Genomic DNA, 24,537 nt, shown 5'->3' with positions numbered 1-24,537 from the left:
TCTATGTCAGCAGACAAACCTAAAGACACAAAGACATCCTGACTGTATTCCTCAATACTAGTTTACTTTTCGCCAGTCATATATATCGCCATCGTAATATTCAACGATGTTATGGCATTATCGCATGTTTTCCTAATATGGTGCAGCCCTAATATGATATGATATGATATGATATGATGTGATATGATGTATGATATGATGTATGATATGATGTATGATATGCCACACCCACTGCAAACGCCTTGACTCCTCCTCCCCCCGGAGGTGTCGGCCTGTCCTCCAACGATGAGGCCTGGAGAGGCTTAAGGTGTAAGATGGCGTCAGAGCGGTTCAGAGCCTCGTGCACACCTCACTATAGAGTTCACTAACATGCATGAGCACAGGGGCGCGCACGCTGGGAGTTTGTCAACTCGGACCAACGAGGAGACTTTATCCACATGACCGCCGACCAGCATGTTTCCACTGGTCTAGGTTTTTACAGCAAAAACTATTTATGTGCAAAACAAGATGAAGTCATCATTTACATTGGAAACATTCTTTAAGACCTGAGGAGGAGATTCTTTAAAAACATCCTGATTTTTTTTTAAAGATTTTTCAAAAATAGCAGATCTACAAGCTATGAGCTTGTAGATCTGATATTTTTGAATCGCCAAATAAATCTAAAGTGACACAGATGCGTTCCAGGTCTTAATGGGTTAAATCAGTCACTTTAAGAACCACTGCTTTGAACGCATTGAAATTCACAGACAAGAAACAACACAAGCCAGAATGATACTTTGGCTCTAATTATACTGGTTAGCCGATCTACGAGCTCAAAGCGCATCTCAATGCGAGCTTATAGATCTGCTATTCTTATTCTGTAATGGTAAATGATATGCTTTTACCAAAGCATACCAATGTTATGCTAATGTTAACCATATGCTATGGTGCCAACATGCTGGTTTAAAGCTCCATGAGGTTTAAAGGTGTTTGTTTGTTGACAAACGTCCCAACAGGCTCTTTCTGGCTGAACAAACATTGAATGGTTATTATATTATTAAAACATTGAATGGCCACGAACTTGACTTGAGAGTAACATGTACTTCCTGGATGACCTTGTGACCATGCTGACCATATTAGGAGATATCCTGTAGAGATATCCATGCTGTAGACACAGACCAGACATGGGTGGCAGAAGGCCTTCATCCTGTCTGGATGGATCGCATCTGGATTTGGGTTGTTAGAAATATTATCAGTGGTGGAAGAAGTACTCAGATATTTTACTCAAGTAAAAGTAGCAATACCACAATATAAAAATACTCTGTTACAAGTAAAAGGCCTGTGTTCAAAATGTTAAGGGTTAGGGTTACAAAAGCATTGGCATCAAAATATACTTAAAGTACCAAAAGTAAAAGTACTTTAATGTTTGAAAATAGCAGATCTACAAGCTCACAACGCGTCGCAGCTTGTAGATCTGCTATTTTCAAACAGCCTATAGGTATAAAATAGGTCTGAAGTGGTTAATGTATGTTTTATAATGTAATAATTATCTGCAAAGTAACTAGTAACTAAAGTTTTCAAATGATTGCAGTGGAGTAAAAGTACAATATTTGCCTCTGAGATGTACTGTAGTGGAAGTAAAAGTATTGAAAATCGGAAATACTCCTGTGAAGTAAAAATACCTTAAAATTCAACTTAAGTACAGTACTTGAGTACATGTAGGCTACTTAGATACTTTCCACCACTGGATATTATTTGATGAATCAAACGTACATATTTCGTATTGACATAAGTGTTGCTTATAGACAATTCTATGATCACAGATTAATATCAAAGTGATTGTTTTTATGAACGACCCCGAATCCAAGTATGATCCGTTCAGATACGTATGAAACGCTTTGACCTCGTCGGCCCTGAAGACAGATCTCACAAAACCAAACTTACAGATTTATAATCATTTGGCTTTTTATTTTGTAACGTTACACATCTCTTGACGTGAAGGGCGTTGCTTTCAAACACACCATGTCTCTACCTGTGAACCCCACGGAGAGTTTGAGAAAAACTGGGATTTTTCAATCTAGCATGATTACAAACATTACAGCTCATATTTCATGTGCCTTTATTTAAGAACCGATCAAAAGAAAAGAAAAGGTTACAGACACATCCACACATTGCTTTATCAGTCGACAGCAGTCCCAAGGTAACTTCATTTACGTTTGATATCTTTCTGTCAGAAAGGACTTTTCTTCTTGAATCTCTTGCATTGTGAGCCTGGCATGCTTGAATGAAAAGCATTTACCACACCTCCATGATAGTGAATGCACCAATAAGGAGCTGTGTGTGTGTGTGTGTGTGTGTGTGTGTGTGTGTGTGTGTGTGTGTGTGTGTGTGTGTGTGTGTGTGTGTGTGTGTGTGTGTGTGTGTGTGTGTGTGTGTGTGTGTGTGTGTGTGTGTGTGTGTGTGTGTGTGTGTGTGTGTGTGTGTGTGTGTGTGTGTGTGCGCGTGTGTGTGTGTGTGTGCTAGAGCCCAATCGATATGGGTTAGGTCGATATATTGGCCAGTATTTGACCAGTATGTGTCTCGATTTTTCACCTTTTAAAATGTGTTTGCTAAAATATAAGTTATTCAAATTGATGTTAAGTTTTTCTTTCTTTCTTTCTTACAAAATATTGGTTAAAAAATCAGTAATCGGTCGTCTAGGACTGTTCCAAATGCACATCAGTCAAAAACATTTGACTTGGGTCGGGCTCGAACGTGTGTGTGTGTGTGTGTGTGTGTGTGTGTGTGTGTGTGTGTGTGTGTGTGTGTGTGTGTGTGTGTGTGTGTGTGTGTGTGTGTGTGTGTGTGTGTGTGTGTGTGTGTGTGTGTGTGTGTGTGTGTGTGTGTGTGTGTGTGTGTGTTCCTCTTGCAGCTCATCAGGTCCTATCTGATGAAGACATCAGTGTTTTTGTAAGAAGAGACGTTTATCCAACATCATAAATTCTTTGATGTTGGACTTATCAGACTAAATGGTCTTCTTGTGATTGATTGGTCACAACGGTCTCTGAAGAGATAAACCTCCTTAAAACGGAGGGAGAAAGTTTTGTAAGACGGATTTGTGTGAAACAGCCAGAGTTTAGATAAACTAGTTCATTTATCAACTGGAAATGCTGATTAGAAATTGGAAGTGAAGTGATTAAACAACAGACTAACAGACTAAATTGAACCTGGAGCTGAGTAATGGGTTTTCTCTACTCCTGATTGGATGAAATTGATATCCCAACCTGGAAATGTATTTTTTCTTTACTAAAGAGCTGGAGAGAGTAATCATGTTACTTAACAAACTCTCCCATTTGCAATGATTACTATCGGAAATAGCACTTTCACTTTTTAACAAAAGAAATGAACAAAAAACATCTTACATCCCTTTTTATTATTGTAATGACAAATGCTATCTTATTTGTGGGGAATATAGTTAACTCTTCATTAATGAAGTTAACCCTTCATTAACTCATTAACCCTTGCATTGTGTTAGGAACCTGCATACACTTTTGACCCGTGATTTAACTCAGTCCAAAATACTAAAAAAATAATTATTTTCATTAAATTTTTCTCCCACCTCATAGCTGACTTGTTTCATTCATATCCATGTAAACACTTTTTAAAATATGTTTCATCTTTCAATATATCTTTGTTTTCAATTATAACAATGTTAAAATTCACTCATTACATTTCCTATAATGAAGACAATGGATAATGATGTTATCTATAATAGACTAACATTAGAACACAAGGTAAAAAGTCATTTATTTTTCATAAACTCAAACTTTATTTTACTCCTGATAGCAAGCTAATTGAGGACACGTTTCTCTCACTCTCAAACATGTAAACATTGAATACTGACAATTTGGGGTGAATTGAGCCACACTTCTCTGCCGGGTCAAATTAGACCCTTAACACCACAGGTGTCACTTTTCTTTTTTAGACCATCAGAACCATCAGAATTAACTAAAATGGTGGTAATTGATTAATTTTGTTGCATTAAAATAGCTGTTTCTGAGGATATCATGATGCCTGGTTCCAATAAAGAAATATAAAGGGTACTTTTTACCTATTTAAAGTAATACAAGGCAGCTCCACAAATAACGATTTTTAGCAACCTCTGCTGGTCACTACCGTCACTGCATGTATTTAGCGTAGTCCTGCATAACCCAGAATTCCATTTATTTTCACCGGAAGGCGGAAGCGTTTCAAAAAGCGTTCTTTTAATTGTTTTATACTATCTACGGATCGCTTCTCTTAGCCAGTGGAGCATTAGTTACCGTGAGCTGTGTTTTCTGTTGTTTTTCCATCTTCAAATCCTACAATGTCTTAAAAGGGGGGGATTGTCCGGTCGCAATAATCCGTTCCATAGTTATGGCCAGTTGAATGTGACTTGTTTTCGCCAAAAACAACAGAAAGCGGAGAAAACTTGACTTTTATAAATCCTATAACACCAAACGAAACCAGCTTCATTTTGTTGTGATCACGCGATTTCTGGGTGTACTCTTCTAGGGTGATCCAGGGATCATTCCCAGGCTGCAGAACAGCGCCCTCTATCGTAAAACCATATCGTGAAAACACAAAATCTGGTCATTCTCATCGTAGGCGGAGTGAGCCATTGCAAAATATGACGAGAAATCTGGTCATTGGCCGTCAAAGAATTAACACACCTCCTCCTCCACCAGGCCTCCATGGCTCTGCTGCCCCCTGGTGGAGTGACATTTATGTGCCTCCAGCCGCTCCCATTCTGTGCTGGCCAGGGTCCATCTTACTGTAGACCAGAGATGAAGCAGGGACCCACCACTACATATGACTTATCAGACTAAATTGTCTTCTTGTGATTGGTCACAACTGTCTCTGAAGAGATAAACCTCATTAAAACGGGGGGAGAAAGTTTGGTAAGACGTATTAATTGGAAACAGCCAGAGTTGAGATAAACAAGTTCATTTATTAACTGGAACTGCAGACTAGAAATTGGAAGTGAATTGATTAAACAACAGACTAAATTGGATAAATAAGTTTCCGATCTTCAAGCTCACAAGTCAGTGACGGGGTTAGCGCCACCTCCTGAGCAGGAGCTCTGCTCCACAGCATTAGAAGGAGTTCAAGGTTCAAGGAGTTTTATTGTCATTCCATTACAGAACAAAATTTGTTACCCAGGTCCTGGTCATGGCAGAATAGATAAAATACACCTAAACACAACTAAACTAAAAACTGTATAAAAAGCAGCAACATTAAAAACAGCATTAAAAAAACTATTCATGTGTCACAGTTCAGTACTTTCACAGAACACTAGATCACTAATGTGATGATCATCATATAGTTCAAGGTCAAGAGTTCAAGATTCTCACAGCTAGAGGGTAGAAGCAATTGTTTTGCCTGTTGGTAGTGGCCTTGATGCTACGCAGCCTCATGCATCATCATCAGATGAACATAGCTGATCTATAAGCTTACAACGCGTCTAGTTCGGATGCATTGTAAGCTTACAGATCGGCTATTTTCGGCAAAGACATTTAGTGAAGAGCCGCCCTAGTGCAGAGCCCTGAGCGACTCCGCCGCTCAACTAAGTATAGGGTGTAAGTATCTAAGTATAGGGTGTAAGTATCTAAGTATAGGGTGTATATAGTATAGGGGTATAAGTACAGGGTGTAAGTGTTTAAAAAGAATTTGACTGTCTTGACTGTTTACATTGTCTTCTCTTTCTTTCTCTTTCCCATTCTTTCTGCAGTCGTTTTATGAAGAAATCTCTAGAACATCCAGTACACACAATAAACTATCTCTAGAACATCCAGTACACACAATAAACTGTCTCTAGAACATCCAGTACACACAATAAACTGTCTCTAGAACATCCAGTACACACAATAAACTGTCTCTAGAACATCCAGTACACACAATAAACTGTCTCTAGAACATCCAGTACACACAATAAACTATCTCTAGACATCCAGTACACACAATAAAAAACCGTAACGTTGTCAGTAGTGAACAATACAAATCAGTAACGTTATCAAGAGTGAACAATAAAAATCAGTAACGTTATCAGACGTGAACAAACAGCAGCATGGTGACATCCAGGAGGAATGTAGTGAAATCAAGTCAGGTTGCAACTTGTGGTCATCGATGAACAGATTGCACTACTGTTGTAGTAACATCGGGGGTCAGGTAGGTGGTGCTGTTACTAACCCTGACTGCTGCTGAGGACCCAGGTTTGGTTTGGTTTAGTTTGGTTTGGTGTAATTTGCACCGCGGTCTCGTCCATGCACGGTTTGGCTAACTGGCTGTGCGGTCCGCCATCTTGGTTATGTTTACAGAAACAACAGGACGATGACGATGATGAAGATGACGCTGAGACGGGCCTGACAGGAGACGAGAAGGAAGAGGAAGTGAAGGAGAAGGAGAAACTGGGGAAGCTGCAGTACTCCATCGATTACGACTTCCAGGAAAACAAGGTTTGTTGGTTAAATACGACCATACAGTCTTGTGTAAAGATTCAGATGTTATTTAGATAGCATGTTATGTAGACTGATGCTAGGTTCATTGTTTACCTGAGACACTACACTCTCTCTCTGCATTCTATGTATGTGTTTACCTTGTTTACTGTAAGTCACTCTGGAGAAAGAGCCTCTGATACATGACAACATTGTAAATCAGGGATGATGCAACTTTGATGATGCAGAGGGACAGATATTTCCACACTCACTCCAGTGGGTTAGGGTTATGATGCAGAGGGACACACTCACTCCAGTGACACATTGTTTATACAGTCAGGCAGACACCTCTTGTCTCCGTATTTTTACTTTATTGGTAAATGAATGCCGTACTTCGCCATTCTATGTCACACAAGAGTGTGACATAGAATGGCGGAGAAAATGGCATAGAAAATAGCACAAAAACAAATCAGGATTCCAATTCGAAAATAGCAAAAATAGCAGATCTACAAGCTCAAAACGCGTCGCAAACTAGTCATTAAGCTACTAATATAGACTGAAGTCATTAAAGCGGGTCATGTTTGCATGTTTGGAATGGTAACAGCTGAAATCAATAATATATCACTATTCTGATATTAACCTGCAGGCTATAGTGAAGGTTGTAAATTGTAAATTGATTATGACGGTTTTGACCCTCCCTGTTCTCCAGCTGACCGTGGGCATCCTCCAGGCAGCGGACCTACTCGCTATGGACGGTGGAGGAACATCCGACCCCTACGTCAAGGTGTTCGTTCTGCCAGACAAGAAGAAGAAGTTTGACACCAAGGTTCACAAGAAGACCCTGAACCCCGTCTTCAACGAGACCTTCGTCTTCAAGGTGAGGCTGTTTTTCCTGAACCCCAAATATACTCTTTGAAGGATCTATCAGGATCTTTGACGGATCTATCAGGATATTTGAAGCATCTATCAGGATCTTTGACGGATCTATCAGGATCTTTGAAGCATCTATCAGGATCTTTCTCCAAGCTGTGAAGGTGGATTTATACTTTGTTCACCCATTTAAACCTGGAACACCTATACGTTGCAACATTTTGCTGTTGCTATAAATATATATATATATATATATATATATATATATATATATATATATATATATATATATATATATATATATATATATATATATATATATATATTTATAAAAACATATAAAAACATACCCTACTCTCCTTCAAAACCGCTCTAAAAGAACACTTTGGATTACAACTCGTTTATATTATGTTTTTGCATAGTATTGTGTATTTGTATGTCATTAAATGTTTCGATGAATTGAATACACTGGACCCCAATGGAAACAAGCCATATGCCTTGGGTTCAATCCTTTTAGCTTCTTTTGGTGCTTTCTGTGCTTTTTTTGCAAATTGCTATTTATTGTTGCTGCCATCTCAGCCACTGTCAGAACCTCAGAAAAGAATAAAAAAGAAAAGAGAAGAAAGAAAAGAAAAATGAAAGTGCTTTGTTCCAGTGGCAGTGAATTCAAACTGACAGCCAAACTACATAAAGGCAGCGCGCACGTGCTTGCGTGCGTGTGTGTGTCAGGGATTGAGTCCATTTTTCATCATGCCACTATAATGACAGCACTGCAGTCTGATGATAAGGTTTAGCCTGTCTGTCTGTCTGTCTGTCTGTCTGTCTGTCTGTCTGTCTGTCTGTCTGTCTGTCTGTCCGTCCAGCCTGCTGACACAGCCCGTCTGTCTCTCTGTAAACACACAGATCAAACGGTTGTCTTGTGAAGGACAGGACTGTCCCTCGATCCTGTCCCTGCTCACTGTCCCTAACCAAACCATAAACAATGTCACAGCCCATCCACACACACACACACACACACACACACACACACACACACACACACACACACACACACACACACACACACACACACACACCCACACCAATGGCAGAGCTGTGTTGTGAGTGATCGAATTTGAATGGCCTTAATCACACACAAAATTCAAACGTAATTGCTGTTTTATTGAGGCTAAACGTTGGGGTTTATTGAGGCAAAACGTTGGGTTTTATTGAGGCTAAACGTTGGTTTTATTGAGGCTAAAGGTTGGGTTTTATTGAGGCTAAATGTTGCGTTTTATTGAGGCTAAACGTTGTGAGTTATTAAGGTTAAACGTTGGGTTTTATTGAGGCTAGACGTTGGGTTTTATTGAGGCTAAACGTTGTGAGTTATTAAGGCTAAATGTTGGGTTTTATTGAGGCTAAATGTTGGGTTTTATTGAGGCTAAATGTTGCGTTTTATTGAGGCTAAATGTTGCGTTTTATTGAGGCTAAACGTTGTGAGTTATTAAGGCTAAACATTAGGTTTTATTGAGGCTAAACGTTGAGTTTTATTGAGGCTAAACATTGGGTTTTATTGAGGCTAAACGTTGGGTTTTATTGAGGCTAAACGTTGTGAGTTATTAAGGCTAAACCTTGGGTTTTATTGAGGCTAAACCTTGGGTTTTATTGAGGCTAAACGTTGGGTTTTATTGAGGCTAAACGTTGTGAGTTATTAAGGCTAAACGTTGGGTTTTATTGAGGCTAAATGTTAGGTTTTATTGAGGCTAAACATTGGGTTTTATTGAGGCTAAACGTTTGTGTTTTGTCATTTTCAGATTCCGTTCCAGGAGATGGGCGGGAAGACTCTGGTGATGTCTGTCTTCGACTTCGACCGCTTCTCCAAACACGATGTGATTGGTGAGCTCAAGTTTCCGTTGCACACGCTGGACCTTTCCAAGCCGGTGGAAGAGTGGCGTGACCTGGACAGCGCCGACCACGAAGAGGTAGAGTCAATCACATCTATCACATCTCATTCATACGGACTGATGCTTTTATTGGCCGTGAAAAGTCAACCTTGTTTCGACAATAATTACTTCTTCACCACCAGTGGTGTCATGGGGACCACACGGAGTAGGACGCCGTCTGGCCGGTAAATTTTTCACGCGAAAGGTATGGCACGGTACAGAGCACACGCACGTGCCCGCTAGAACCCCCCCCACCCCCCCATTTCCTATAAAACATGTTAACTACTTTAAGGTAAATTACGTACTGTGTGCGCGTGCAGTGCACGAGCGTGACCTCATTAAAATACCGTTCGTCCAGAAAAAAAAAATCACCAATACACCACTGTTCACCACGTAGTACGTATGTACTGTCGATGCACTGTACTCATGACTCAAACAGCATTTTAAACGTCTGTAAGGACATCTGTAATGAAGACACTCTTTAACACATTAACCGCCAAGGCCGTAGTCCTACGGTCCATTAAATCCAACTGTTAAGCGCCGAGACCGTAGCCCTACGGTCCACGGTCTTTTCGCGCTGAAATTTTCCAGGTGCACTTTCGGAATTTTTTGATCCATTTCCGGTTCCGGTTTGATGACCGGAAACAGAATTATTTGGGATCCGGTTTTGACGATCACGTCCGCTCCCATTCTAAAGCGCACACTGAAACTCAATTCTCTTCCTGTAGTTTTTTCTCCTCGTATATCACTGTTTAACGTAATCCGCTTTAACTACAATCATGGAGATCCGTTTGACATGCGGTTTTCACTGGGAGATACAGTGACATGTCGCGGATGTAAACAGACCGTGTACGGCTCAATCTTAAGGATTTTAACAAGATCTATGGCGACATGAAAAAAACAAAAAAACAACAATAACACGTTGGCACTGGTGAGAACATTATGAGATTAACCTCTGGCGGTCAATGTGTTAATGGCATCAGGTGAATTCCAAAGTGTAATATATCCTCAATGGCAAATTGACCTGATATCACTGTCTGTTATTCAGCGTGTTCCAGGAACAAACTGTAATGACACGATGAGACATAAAGGACAACAACACTGTCTCTGTGTCTGTCTGTCCTCCAGACACTGTCCTCTAAATACACTTATCATGTAATGGTGTTATCAGGATTATTGCTGCACTTCAACCTGAAATAAAACAAAACACTGTCTTGACTTTTTAACACTCGACTAGTTTTCACACCTTCATTTGGTTTGACCTTTTATGTTTTATTTCAGACAGACAGACGACTCTTGGATTGAATGAATATATTTATCGAGCATAAATATAAAATGTATTGAGAATAGAAAAACAGTTGAATGTGGCTTGTTTTCACCAACAAGCAACAGAAAGCAGAGAAAAAAATACCTTCCTAAATCCTTTAACTTTTAGATGGGACGGGGCTGGGTTTGTTTTCATCACATTATTTCCGGGTCTACTGTTCTCCAGAAGTCATAGGATCACTCATAGGTTGGCAAACAGCACCCTCTAGTGTAAACCATTGAAAACAACTCGTCAATGGCAGTGTGAGCCTCGGGCCAGTTAACGATAGACGGCATTCTGGCAGCAAGAGGCTCTGTGCACAGCAGCCATTTTGGAGATAAATTGGGCCTCTTCCTTACTTCCTTCACAGGTGTTACCAATGATACTAATGAAGGCTCTGTTCCATTCTGGTTGTTACAATGATACTAATGAAGGTTCTGGTCCATTCTGCTCAAACAGAGTCAGGGTGATGACTCACTGGAAACACTCTGCTACACCAGCGGGTCTCAAAGTGTGGTCCAGGGACCCTCATGGTTCCTTGAGGGGGTTCCACATGGACCCTTATGGCTGTGTAACTCTGAGAGTGTACAAATGGAACCAAATGGACCCTTAACGGTAGACATTTGGTTCCATTTGTACACTGTCAGAGTTATGGGGGTGCTTGAAATGAAAGGGTCCTTGAACCACTGTGCTACACTAAATGGAACCGAGCCTTCATTAGAACCACTGTGCTACACTAAATGGAACCGAGCCTTCATTAGAACCACTGTGCTACACTAAATGGAACAGAGCCTTCATTAGTGTTGTGTAAGGGGTTAACACCAGTGTCGTGTGAGAGCCAATGAGAACGCTTGATATACAACGTACATGTCATGTGATGATATGCCGGCTTGATGTGAAGTAAACTGAACAGAACCTCTCTCTCTGCCTCGTTATTATTAGACTAGGATAATAACGTAACATGGTGTCAGAATAAAGTAGACATTAAGGAAAGTGTCTGGAGTCTTCCGCCTCCGAGTGAGAAGTGGAACGCTGCCGCAAGTCTGCAAGAGGAACGGACGGAGCGAGTGGCAACAACAGCTAACGTTATGGGCTAACTGGAGCTAAGGAAGCTAACAGTGTCCACAGAGGAAAGCCATAACAAAACACGACGAAAGACACGTCGGAAACGAACGAAAACAACGACCGGGAGGTTGTGATAATGTAACATAAAAGTTAAAAAGAAAAAAAAAAAAGTTTGAAAAAAAAAAAAAGTTTTGAAAAAAAAAAAAAAAAAGGGAGAGAAAATGGACGGAGACGGCCAGGCGGCGCCAGCAGCACCAGTAGCAGTAGCAGCTGCAACTCCAGTAAGCAGTGTGCAACTGACTCCACCAGGCAAGTTTGAATTCAATGATGCAAATGAATGGCCAAAGTGGATAAGGCGTTTTGAACGCTTCAGAATAGCTTCAAGCCTGGATAAACAGTCACAAGAGTATCAAGTGAACACATTGATGTACACACTAGGGGATGAAGCTGAAGACATACTGAATGTCCTGCCCTTGGATGATAATCAGAGAAAGTCTTATGAAGATGTGAAAAAGGCTTTTGAGAAACACTGTGTGAGCAAGAAGAATATTATTTTTGAGCGTGCACGTTTCAACAGGCGCAACCAGGAGCCTGGAGAAAGTGCTGAGGTATTTATTACTGCTGTCCATAGCCTAGCTGAGCACTGTAATTTTGGACATCTCAGAGAAGAACTCATTAGAGACAGGATTGTCGTTGGTCTCAGAGATGCAAAACTGTCTGAGTCATTACAGATGGACTCTGAACTGACATTACAGAAAACTGTTGCTAAAGTGCGCCACAGTGAGGAAATAAAAAAGCAGCAGCCAATGCTGCGTGGCAGCTTAAATGACAGACAGTCAGACAACCTGGATGCAATAAATGCAAGGCGTTGGACACAGAGAGGCCCAAAAGGACAAAAATACAGCTCACAAGCCAAGCCTGAAAATACATACAATGACACAGGATGTGGACGTTGTGGACATGCTACAAAGCACCCCTGGAAGGATTGCCCTGCAAAAGAGGCAGAATGTCGCAAATGTAAACGAAAAGGACATTATGCCCGCAAATGCCGGTCAGCCGGTGGCATCGATGACATCACAGAGGAATATTCAGACGATGGAGAAGAAATTGCCTTTCTAGGAGAGGTGATAATTGACATGGACAATGTTGAACATGAGTGGAGAGAAGCTCTGGAACTGAATGGTGAGACAATTGAATTTAAAATAGACACTGGAGCTGGAGTTACAGCTATTCCGGGCCACCAATACTCCAAAAAGAAGCATGGGGCATTGCAGCCACCAAAAATACCCCTGTATGGTCCAGGCAGGCAGCGCCTGGATGTGCAGGGACACTTCAAAGGAAGACTGGAGATAAGGAATAAGACAACAGAACAGGATATCTACGTGGTGGCCAAGCTGATGACACCACTGCTGGGGCTTCCAGCCATTGAGGCCTTGACACTAGTGAAAAGAGTGCACACAGTTCACGTGGGTGAAGATGTCATGAAGAAATACCCCATGGTGTTCAAAGGGCTGGGAAAGCTGAAAGACCCATATAAAATTGAACTGGAACCAGGGGCCACACCACATGCTCTGTCTGCCCCACGTCGAGTTCCCCTGCCACTGCGGGATAAAGTGAGGACAGAATTGGATCGCATGGAGGCGATGGGTGTGATATCGAAGGTCACTGAACCCACTCCATGGTGTGCAGGCCTAGTGGTTGTACCAAAAGGGAAATTAAAGGACAAACTGAGGCTGTGTGTGGATTTGACGCCCCTTAATAAGTGGGTCAAGCGAGAGAGACATATCCTGCCAGCTGTGGACCACACACTAGCCATGCTCACAGGAGCAAAAGTATTCACCAAATTGGATGCCACGTCAGGGTTTTGGCAAATTCCCTTGACTGAAGACAGTGCTCTACTAACCACTTTCATAACCCCATTCGGTCGCTATTGTTTCAACAGGCTGCCGTTTGGGATCTCCTCAGCCCCAGAACACTTCCAGCGACGGATGACACAGATGCTGGAGGGCTGTGAAGGAACAGTATGCCACGCCGATGACATATTGGTGTTTGGCCAGGATCAGGCTGAACATGATGGCAGACTGCACCAAGTTCTCAAGAGACTGAGACATGAAGGGCTAACTCTAAATAAGGAAAAATGTGAGTTTGCCAGGAGCAAAATAATGTTCCTCGGACATCGTATCACCACAGAGGGAGTCAACCCGGACCCAAGCAAGGTAAAAGCCATACTGGAAATGCCAGAACCAACCTGTGTTGCTGACATCAGACGAGTGATGGGCATGGCTAATTACCTGGGCAAGTTCCTCCCTCACCTCTCATCATTCACACGACCTCTGAAAGATCTTCTGTCTGAGAAGACAGAATGGTGTTGGGGAGCACCGCAGCGGGAGGCTTTTCAGAAGCTGAAGACAGAACTCAGCTCAGCCAAAGTCCTTGCTGTATACTCACCCAGTGCAGAGACACGCGTGTCAGCCGACGCGTCGTCCTTCGGTCTTGGAGCCGTTATGGTCCAGAAACAGCCAGAGAGCGGTGACTGGAAACCAGTTGTATTCATCTCCAGAGGTCTGTCTGATGCAGAGAAACATTACGCTCAGATTGAGAAGGAAGCACTAGCAGTAACCTGGTCATGTGAGCGCCTGCAGTCGTACCTGCTTGGCATGAGGTTCACCCTCGAAACGGATCACAAACCTCTGCTGCCATTACTAAGTACTAAGGCGCTGGACGCGCTCCCTCCTCGAGTCCTGAGATTCCGCTTGAGACTGTTGAAATTCACTTATGACATTGTACATGTGCCTGGAAAGCAGCTCATTACTGCAGACACATTATCACGAGCACCAGTGGAGCACACAGCCACTCAAGCAGAGAAAGAGCTAGAAGCAGATGTCCAGATTTTTGTGGATGCAATCATACAGTCTCTTCCTGCTACTGAAGCTAGACTGCAGCAGCTTGCAGAGAAGCAGAAAGAAGACCGCATCTGCAGTTCACTAATCCGCTACTGTCGTACAGAGTGGCCTGAAAAAGTCCACCTGTCACCTGAAATGGGACCTTACTGGAAGGAGAGACAAAATCTGTCCATGGCTGGAGATCTTCTCCTGAAAGGACAAAGGATCGTCATCCCCAGCTCATTGAGGGAAGAAATGCTCAACGTCCTCCATCAGGGCCACCAAGGCATAGTCAAGTGCCGTGCCAGGGCCCGTCAATCGGTCTGGTGGCCAGGACTTTCAGCTGACATTTGCCAGAAAGTTGCAAGATGTCTCTTATGCACCCAACATAGAACAACACAGAGAGAGCCCCTGCTGACAACACCTGTACCTGAGAGACCATGGCAACGTGTAGGGACAGACTTATTCATCTGGGACAAGAAGACCTACCTTGTAGCAGTTGATTATTTCTCCCGTTACATTGAAGTTGCCCACCTCAATGTTGCAACAGCCAACACAGTCATAGCAGCTCTAAAGAACATATTTTGCAGGCACGGGGTTCCGGAATTTCTTATGTCTGATAATGGGCCACAGTATGCATGTGCTCTCTTCACAGACTTTGCCAGTGAGTACGGATTCACTCACATCACAAGCAGCCCACGGTACCCCCAAGCAAATGGAGAAGCGGAGCGGGCCGTGGCCACAGTCAAGGGCTTGTGGAAGGAAGGAGGAGATTGTGCTAAAGCTCTGCTCAGTTATAGAGCCACCCCTCTGGAGAATGGCTATTCTCCAGCACAGCTCCTCATGGGGAGACAACTACGGACCACTCTACCTCAGGTAACCAAAGCCTTGTCTCCAAAATGGCCCAACATCAAACAGTTCCGCAGCATGGAGATGCAAGCGAAGAGGAAACAAGAGCAACTCTACAACAACCGCCACAGAGCGCACACTCAGCCAGAACTGCGGCCAGGTCAGAGTGTGTGGATCACCACAGAAAACACCCACGGGACAGTCATACAACCGACAGCAGCCCCAAGGTCATACCTCGTCAGAACAGAGAATGGACTGTTGAGAAGAACCAGTACGCACCTGCGTGCAACTCATCAGCCACCATCTGACACACACACACACACTCCAGTTGTCACAGACTCTGGTAGTGCTGCCAACACTGCAGGTGACCCACACGCCACACCACACTATGTCACAAGCTCAGGGAGACACTCCCGTCCACCCAAGAGACTGGACTTATAAAGATACAACGCTGTGATTAAAAAAAAAAAAAAAAAAGGATTGTAGGAGGAAGAAATGTTGATGCATTGTAAAAGTACAAAGAACAGAAAGTGCATTTGGGTTTAAAGTAATTGCATGTGTATTATTGATGCCAAGTTACTGGTTCAGAAGATTTGCAAGTTGATGTTTATTGTTGATAAAAATAAGAGGTATTTTGTTGATTGTTCATTGCTAACATAACAGGAATGTTTCTTACTTAAAAGGGGGAGATGTTGTGTAAGGGGTTAACACCAGTGTCGTGTGAGAGCCAATGAGAACGCTTGATATACAACGTACATGTCATGTGATGATATGCCGGCTTGATGTGAAGTAAACTGAACAGAACCTCTCTCTCTGCCTCGTTATTATTAGACTAGGATAATAACGTAACAATTAGTATCATCGCGAACACCTGTGAAGGAAGTAAGGAAGAGGCCCAATTTATTTCCAACATGGCTGCTGTGCATAGAGCCTAGTCACCTTCCCCCAACAACACCTCCAAACACGTCCACCGTTGGAACGTCACAAACTGCATGTCTTTTTAGAGCCGCCGTGATTAATCACCCGTTGCTAAACAAAAGATGCCTGGGGTGGGCAATTCACGCCATCAACACCTCAGTACTTCTCGGCCTGAGGCCCATGACCCACCTTTTTCCCACACGTTTTGCAAACCTAGGTTGGCTCAGGGTAGAAGACAGGGTTAAACAACAAAAAATGGGATTGGTATTCAAAATTGTCAACGCAAATTTGCCCGAAATGCCCCCTATACCCGCATATCTGACTAGATACCTCCAAAAAGTTAGCGACACCCACAGTCACAAAACTAGAGGGAGCGTTAATAACGGTCTGGTACCACCCACCCATAAAACAAACATGGGTACATTCTCCTTCTACAGCACTGCCACCCAGGTCTGGAATAGTCTGACCTATTTCCTCCAAACATTTAGATCACTGGCTTCATTTAAAGCAGCCCTGAAAATTCACCTTTCAGGAGGCCAAAGGGGGAAGTAGTACCACTACTCCCTTAGACAGACCCCCCCCCCCCCCCCCTTATCTTTTTTGTATTATTTTTTTCCCGACTCTGTACATATTGTGTTCTTTTTTCCTGTTTTGAAAGTCATAGTAATATTGAACTGTTGGTGCTACTTTATATGTTTATGAATTGAATACCAAGGACCTCAATGGAAACAAGACTGCAAGGCCTTTTTTGGACGGACCTTTTAGACAAAGTGTTTTTAACTGTAGGCTACTTGTGCTGTTTCTCACATTCTGCATAATAAAATATTCAATCAATCAATCAGTAGGCTACTCAAACAAAATGAGTCACCAAGTCCTAAAATGTTATGAATATCATCTTTAAATTCAATTCTTTTATAAAACATCAGCATAAATGTTTTATTTCTGATTGTTCTGCAGCCAGAGAAGCTGGGAGACATCTGTATCTCTCTGCGTTACGTTCCTACCGCTGGTAAACTGACCATCTGTATCCTGGAGGCCAAGAACCTGAAGAAGATGGACGTGGGAGGACTGTCAGGTACTGTATAAGAATTATTATTATTATTATAATAATGATTATTATTATTATTATTGTTATTAGATGGATGTGGGTGGACTGAGGTCAATCCCCCCTCACACACACACACACACACACACACACACACACACACACACACACACACACACACACACACACACACACACACACACACACACACACACACACAGTAATTAGTGTCTTCTTCTGGTCTTCAGATCCTTACATGAAGATGAATGAATGAATAAATACATATATGTATTCATTAGTAATTAGTGTCTTCTTCTGGTCTTCTGGTCCTCAGATCCCTACGTTAAGATCAACCTGCTGCAGAACGGAAAGAAACTGAAGAAGAAGAAGACGACGGTGAAGAAGAACACCTTGAATCCTTATTATAACGAATCCTTCAGCTTTGAGATTCCTCTGGAACAGATGCAGGTACAGTACCCTTATTACCCTTATTATATACCCTTATGATATACCCTTATGATACACCCTTATTACCCCTAATATAACAAATCCTTCAGCTTTGAGATTCCACTAGAAAAGATGGAGATACACTGTCTGTCTGTCTGTCTGTCTGTCTGTCTGTCTGTCTGTCTGTCTGTCTGTCTGTCTGCCTGCCTGCCTGCCTGCCTGCCTGCCTGTCTGTCTGTCTGTCTGTCTGTCTGTCTGTCTGTCTGTCTGTCTGTCTGTCTGTCTGTCTGTCTGCCTGCCTGTCTGTCTGTCTGTCTGTCTGTCTGTCTGTCTGTCTGTCTGTCTGCCTGCCTGCCTGTCTGTCTGTCTGTCTGTCTGTCTGTCTGTCTGTCTGTCTGTCTGTCTGTGTTTACCGATGACATGAAGTGCCATGTTATTTATTTTCTTGATAGTCAGTGTGCCATACATACCATACATTACATTTAAATTTAGATTTTCCATATGCAGATCAACCTTATTTTGTTCTTTTTATTCTTTTGAAATATGTTCTTTCACATCAGGACATTGTAATGATCATTAGACTCACCTATCTCCCACACTCCCTCCCCAGTCAGAGTTTGAATGAATGTAGAATTATATGCAGGATTGTATTTGCATACAGATGTGAGGGGACTTCGTTTAATTGACTACATTAAAAAATAAATCACTTATGTCAGTGATTATCCTCCCCAGTGCCTAAGGTTGCTTACTCCTGATCATTATCAGAATGTGCATTCAGTGCACATTCTGATACCCAACTAAATTAATTAATGCATTATAAATGGTAAATGGTGCATTTATGTAGCGCTTTTATCCAACGCACTTTACATAGATTGTGCATTACCTTCACCCAATCACACACACATTCACACACCGATGGAGGAGGAAACCATGCCACACCAACCTGCTCATCAGGAGCAATTAGGGGTTCAGCGTCTCGCTCAAGGCCGCTTTACCCCTGAGCCACTGCCGCCCCCACATTCTAGGCTTAGGGTCAGGGTAATACAACTTGAACTAAAAAGAATACCTTGCAGAGAAACAAACTTTTCTCCTTGCTGCAGAAAATCATCGCGGTGATCACCGTCTTGGATTACGACAAGATCGGCAAGAACGACGCCATCGGCAAGATCTTGGTGGGAAGCAAGTCCACTGGGGCGGGGCTTAAGCACTGGTCCGACATGCTGGCCAACCCACGCCGTCCCATCGCTCAGTGGCACCCCCTACAGCCCGAGGAGGAAGTGGACGCTTCACTGGCCGCGCTGAACGCCAAGAAGTAAAACATCTACTGTCTGCCCAGTCGCTCATAACCCCCCCCCCCCCCCCACACACACACACACACACACACACACACACACACACACACACACACACACCTCCCAACCACACAAAAGATCCATAGGTTAAAACATGCAGCGTTCCCGAGACGTAGGTTGAATCATGTCATAAAAAAAGAAGAAAAAAAAGAAGACAAAAAAGGAAAACAGAGCGCAGAATGGACAGATATACTCCGTTAATTTTTTTCTTTAGATATATTTTTGTATCGGGGTTGTGGTTACATGATAAGAATACAGAGTAGTCTATGAAAATAATAGAGTTATACAGTTATGATATAAGAGGGGATTAAAAACATAAACCTTCATAACGTCATTAATTGTTACCTTTAAACCCCTTTTCCCTTTACAGTTTGCTTAGAGTAAAAAAATGCTTAAATACTTAAATAAATGCTTTCTACTGCCGTACGATAGAGAAAAAACACAAGCAGGTTCCATTCCGTAGGTGTATCGTCAACGTGCACCATTTTCCATACCTGCCAATTTGTCATTCTGAAGCCTCGTTTATGCTCCGTCTGAAGCCTCGTTTATGCTCCGTCTGAAGCCTCGTTTATGCTCCGTCGCGCAGCTGAGAAAGGCAGAGAATAGCAGACCTACAAGCTCACAATGCGTCGCATCCGCCACGCATTGTGAGCTTGTAGGTCTGCTATTCTCGTGTCGCGGGACGAAGCATGTACCAGCCTCAGATGGTCCGGTTAGTTTGAAGTACATTCCTAGAAGTCGGGTAGCGAGTAGAGATAGACGCGTATCCAGTTACCCACAGACACACTGCCTTTTTCCAATTGGTTAAAACTTATATCCATCATTTCTCAGGAGATCTGAGAGAGAAAAAAAAACTCAATTTTAAACGCCTTTTTTTTTATTCAAACAAATGCTCCGCTTGATTAGAGAGAAAAGTTTGATTTGAAACCTCGACCAGTTGCTTCTTCCAACGTTCCCAGCACGCTCGTGACTAGTTCACGTTTAGTTTAACTCCACGAGAAGGCATACCTGAACTGTTAAGGGCTTGGTTTACATTGTTGCAGCAAATGGCGTCGCGAACCGAAACTAGCCGATCAGCGAGCTCAGAAAGCGCAACGCTTTGTGAGCATGGCCGAACGGCTGTGTCCGGCAAAGGCGCGCACAGAAAATAAGGCTGTAATATTAGTATAGCTATTTCCGGTGCGTGACACAGCAGGAGCGCCACTACGTATAAATCTGGCTTCAGTCATTTTGAAAGTGAGCGGCCGCTTGTCATTGAAAGAGACTCTGTGGGACTTTGTGACCGTCACCGGTCCAAGGTGACATTACAGTGGGTGACGTCACCCATGACGAGACCAATGACAATGTACAGCCTGCGACCTACAGATCTACCACCACGACTCAATGCCTCTGGATCCGTACGCATGTCACTCTGTCAGCGCAGTGTTCTGCATAGTGTTCTGCTGCACTGCCATCAGCCATGGACCCACAGCAAGCCAGGGGAGATATCCCTAGATCTACACATCAGTCATAAAGGAGACAAGCCTTCCAACGTTACAAAATATAAGCAATTTTCAACTTTACCAGGGACGCCTTCCGGTTAGCAGTGTTGATGTCTTCATTTACATCATGGTTTACTTCATTTGGTTTAACTTTACCTTCCAACATTTTCTATCTTTTTTATTTTTCATTTTTTTCTCAAGCACTTTAAATTGACAAGTTATGTTGAACTACTCTTTGACAGGTTATGTTGTTATATTACATATATATAATATGTTGTTATAGGTTATATTGACAGGTTATGTTGTTATATTACATATATATAATATGTTGTTATAGGTTATATTGACAGGTTATGTTGAACTACTCTCCAAAGCCAGAGCTTTAATTGTTTAGTTTAAACATGATTGCTGGTAAACAACGACAACAACAAAACAAAGAGAGGAATGCGTTTTCTCAGCCATTTTGTGTGTAATTTGATTTAGTTATTGTTTTAATATAAGATTTTCTCACATGATTGCAAGGATGAGGTGTGGAAGGATGCATCAATCAGTGTGTATGTTTATACACAGATACCAAACTGCTGAATCTAAATGCCTGATGTGTACTTGGTTGCGCGGCCGTGCCGTGCACCGGAAATCTATTTTTGGTGTGCGACACCGGCTCGCAGCTGTGTACAAATCACCCTTAATTGCACTACTTGCTCCGTTCTGTGGTGATCGAGGCTGTTCTTTGAACCGTGTAGTTTTTGTGATGCAACGTTGTGACATTCAGTTGTTTGCGTAGATCTGAGAACTTGACACTCACTCGCTATTGGAGTGGAGATGGATTTTAGACGACACTGGCCAGTGATTTGGATCAAAAGTGTTTGTTCTCGTGGCCAAATCTTTAATACCTGAATCGATTTGCTAGATTTCAGATTACAATTTACAGTGAGCAAGTGTTTATTAACATTTTACAGTCTGTTAAGACACAGAATTTACAACCAAAACCACAACTTGATTATTATGTGCAAGAAAATACAAAGTCAACGAACATGCTTGTGTCGTCGTCAAACATTTGGAAGTTTTCACAACTTTTAGACAACTTTGGGAATTTAATGAATGTTGGGTATTGATTCATTTAGTGTTTTCTATTGGACAACAGCCAACCTTTTATTTATTCCGTCCAATAGAATTCATGTTCAGTGTTTTGTTTATTTTTTCTTCTCTGTTGACAAAGCAACACTAAAGCAAAGACAAAATGCAAGCAATCAAAGCAAACCCACTGGTGTGTCGTTTCACATAATATATACATATGTAAATACATATGTATGTATACATATATACATAGCTCATACATGTTAATACTGCATGTTTATACAAAAATACTGTACATAAGAGCATGTTTTAGAGACTAAAGCAAAAATATCTTGTGTACGTATAAATGGTGTCATTTGTCATTTTAATAACACAACGAACGACAGGAAAAAAAAGATGCACTGTATATTTTCTAAACGAATCAAAATGTGTGATGATTTTCCATGAGCGTCATTTGGAGAGAATGTCCTGCTATATTAGAATATTCTATTACTAATAATAACAACCTTTCTCCACGCCTGAAAACTTCTTAAAGCAAAGATGTGTCGTCACGTTAAGTAACCGTGTGTTGAGTCCGTGTAGAATGAAGATGTAGCCGCATGCAAGCTAGCTAAACTCCTTTATGTTTATGGAGCAATATATTTACCATTCAGTTAAAAATGTGTTTTATTTATGGCTTATCTCAAGCTCAGTGTGTCTTTCCAAAGCATATACTAGTTATTTTTTAATTTATTTGAATTTGTACTTTTATATTATTATGACTGTGATTATTATGATTTTGATTATTACTTGTTGTATAATTGATTGATTGATTGACTGATCGATTGATTAGTCGATTAAATGATTTTTATTATGTTATTTATGTATTTTTAATTTACTTTATTTTTCTGTTTTGGGGAATGGGACGGTGTCCAAGTCCACATCAATGTAATAACTGTCTTGACATGTATTTACACCAAAACAGAAATGAAAATAATAGGTACAGTATGCTATCTACTGTACCTGTACTGAAATGGGGACATTTTGAAGATGATGGGAGCTGTACCTTTATCTTTAATGCATCCCTCTTCTGACACCAGGACATTAACCTTTAATGAGTGTCTCTCCTGACACCAGGACAGTCACCTTTAATGCGTGTGGTGGTTGCAGAACGACGCAGAGATGAATCGTCTCACGTCGACACATTGAGGCTTGGAAACCGTCTTGTTTTAATTTGCTTGTGGTTTTATTCCGAGTGGGTGTGATTTTACGTGACACCCTCTTCACGACGTGTCTCTTTTACTGTGTTTTATGATATGTGTGTATGTGTATTTACTGATAGACGAATACGATACAACTTAAAGCCATAAAACTCAAGCACTAACTCTTTAGAGCTCAGCTGAGTAGCTAGAGTCGATAATATAAATATATAGATATATATATATATATAAGAAAAAAGAAATCAAAAAACACGTCTTCATTTCCTAGGCCAGTGTTTTTTCTCTTCAACATTCCGTTCAGAGGTCTTTGTTCGTTAAAAAGCCACATTTATATTCCGTAGTACGGCGACGTTGCTGGCCGGAAAAGAACAGATCAACAAGCTAACGCTAAGCTAACGATGCAACACTATTCATAGGCTTGTTAGCTTAGTTAATCCACAATCAATAAGCTAACGCTACAATTAATCCTATAGCTTGTAGATCTGTTGTTTTGTGTCGAGTGGTGTCCTCACAGGACGGGCTATGAATTCAGCTTAACGAGGGCAACATGCATTCTACTGTATATGTGAGCTTTTGAGGACAAAATTGTGACTTTTAGTAATTGAGTGAATGTGTCTTTTTCTACTTTGAAAAGCCGTTGATGTCCTTGTTTTTCATAGAGGTAGCTGATTTTAACGGTGGTGTTGTGATTAGTATTGTGTCTATGCCTCGTTTTGATATTATAGTATATGAATCCATAGATATAATCTCACAAGAAAGTTCTCAAAAAATACTAATGATTATATGAGAGAGTTTGTTTTCCGCACAGAAAAATCCAGAGTTGTTGATGGAACTGTGGAAGTGTGAACATGAGCCCCCCCTGCTGGGCCGATTTTACACTTACAATCCTCCTGATTTGACTGTGTGTTCTTGGGCTGAGTGCAATTAATGAATCTAACTGGGGCTGCTGTCAAGTTTCTCTCCTACCGTAGAATGTATTCATTAAGTCTTTACGTTTACTGTCAAAACATAGACTATATTGATCTGAGAGATCTCTTTAATTGGTTCTTGTTTTTAGTTGTTAGTTAGTTAGAGTTTAGTTCTAAGGTGTGGAGAAACCTGTTAGAAGTACCCATGTTATGTAGGCCTGGATCCCTCCCATAGAACTATGCATAGAACTATGATTTGATGATGAAGTCACGTAAACACAGCTGCTGTTAAACATTAAGTTGATAAAGAAATCAAAGTGACCTCAGTTTACTGGGGGAAAGCCAATAAAAAACGTCAACTTTAAACTGCCACAACTCCAGCTATATCGACAACGTCCAGTAGCCCTGTAGATCTATTCTATCTGTAGATCTATTCTATCTGTAGATCTATTCCATCTGTAGATCTATTCCATCTGTAGATCTATTCCATCTGTAGATTCTATCTGCCAACAGTCAACAGTCAACCTGTTTGATGCAATATTATAATTGAGTCACTGATGCCGGTTTATTCGATGTCCCAGTTAATCCTTGTTGACTGTGACCAAGCGACACACTGGAACATGGATCTACTTCTTTAACATTCCAGTGTGTTTAGAAAGATACTGCCAGTACCCATAAACGCCACAATTACAGTTCCTCCAATCGTCAGCATTTCAGTTTGAATCTGTGGAGCCAAAGAGGTTAAACGGAGGACTGGGCACCTGACAACTCTGGGCACCAATTTA

The 24,537-nt window shown here is 41.6% G+C and overlaps 1 protein-coding gene across 1 annotated transcript in view; it reads left to right on the top strand.

Annotated features, from left to right (window-relative positions):
- LOC308097113 (synaptotagmin-2-like) overlaps positions 1-19,051 on the top strand; it is a gene marked incomplete at its 3' end in the record, with an annotated part of 46,702 nt that extends 27,651 nt beyond the window's left edge. The window contains exons 4-9 of the mRNA XM_080444709.1: positions 6,324-6,452; positions 7,141-7,308; positions 9,095-9,262; positions 17,201-17,318; positions 17,623-17,756; positions 18,836-19,051. Coding sequence (XP_080300835.1) covers positions 6,324-6,452; positions 7,141-7,308; positions 9,095-9,262; positions 17,201-17,318; positions 17,623-17,756; positions 18,836-19,051 — 933 coding nt within the window. The remainder of the gene's footprint in view (positions 1-6,323; positions 6,453-7,140; positions 7,309-9,094; positions 9,263-17,200; positions 17,319-17,622; positions 17,757-18,835) is intronic.
- Between the last annotated feature and the right edge of the window lie 5,486 nt (positions 19,052-24,537).

The sequence above is a fragment of the Gymnoscopelus braueri genome (assembly GCF_963280865.1).
Source record: "Gymnoscopelus braueri genome assembly, chromosome: 12".
Lineage (NCBI taxonomy): Eukaryota > Metazoa > Chordata > Actinopteri > Myctophiformes > Myctophidae > Gymnoscopelus > Gymnoscopelus braueri.
This window is presented reverse-complemented; position numbering and strand designations above follow the sequence as displayed.